The following is a 629-nucleotide window of genomic DNA, read 5'->3' on the forward strand; positions in this document are numbered from 1 at the left end:
GGGGGGGGGGTGGGGGCGGGGACACGTGCGCAATTCCCACCCCTTGAAAAAAAAAAAAGCCAGGTTGGTTAAATCATCCTAAAAAAATAAAAAACCCCAACGCGGCGGGGCGGGACGATCCCCAAGTCCAAATTTTCCGCGGCGAGGGGGAACTTGATGTCGTCATCCACCAAATTCTGCTGTTTCCCCCCCAAAATTTCGCCGTCGTCCCCGTAGCGACAAGAACCACATGCACTTCGGGGCCATCACGTGCGCCATGGGCATCCGTTACAAGTCCTACTGCTCCAACTTGGTGAGGACCTTGATGGTGGATCCACCTCAGGAGATGCAGGATCACTACGCCTTCCTTCTTCAGCTCCAGGACGAGATGTTGAAGGAGATGCGTCACGGTGAGGACCAGCCTCGGAAGTTTTTTTGGGGGGGCCCGGACCTCCTCAAGACACCCCCCCGAAAAAAAAATGTCGATATTGACGCGGTTGGTGACATCTCGGTCTCGCAGGAACCAAACTTTGCGACGTCTACGGCGCCGTGATGGACGTGGTGAAGAAGCAGAAGCCGGAGTTGTTGAGCAAGATCACCAAGAATTTGGGGTGAGGATGAGGAGGGGGGGGGGAGGCGGGGGGGGGGGC

General features: G+C 56.8%; 1 protein-coding gene across 1 annotated transcript in view; it reads left to right on the plus strand.

The window, feature by feature from the left end:
* The window catches only part of SUPT16H (suppressor of Ty 16 homolog (S. cerevisiae)), a gene marked incomplete at its 5' end in the record, with an annotated part of 9,006 nt that overhangs the window by 3,304 nt on the left and 5,073 nt on the right, over positions 1 to 629 (plus strand). Inside the window, 2 exons of the mRNA XM_010574296.1 lie at positions 217 to 389; positions 500 to 590. Coding sequence (XP_010572598.1) covers positions 217 to 389; positions 500 to 590 — 264 coding nt within the window. The remainder of the gene's footprint in view (positions 1 to 216; positions 390 to 499; positions 591 to 629) is intronic.

The sequence above is a fragment of the Haliaeetus leucocephalus genome, unplaced genomic scaffold (genome assembly GCF_000737465.1).
Source record: "Haliaeetus leucocephalus isolate CR32 unplaced genomic scaffold, Haliaeetus_leucocephalus-4.0 Scaffold423, whole genome shotgun sequence".
In the NCBI taxonomy this organism is placed as follows: domain Eukaryota; kingdom Metazoa; phylum Chordata; class Aves; order Accipitriformes; family Accipitridae; genus Haliaeetus; species Haliaeetus leucocephalus.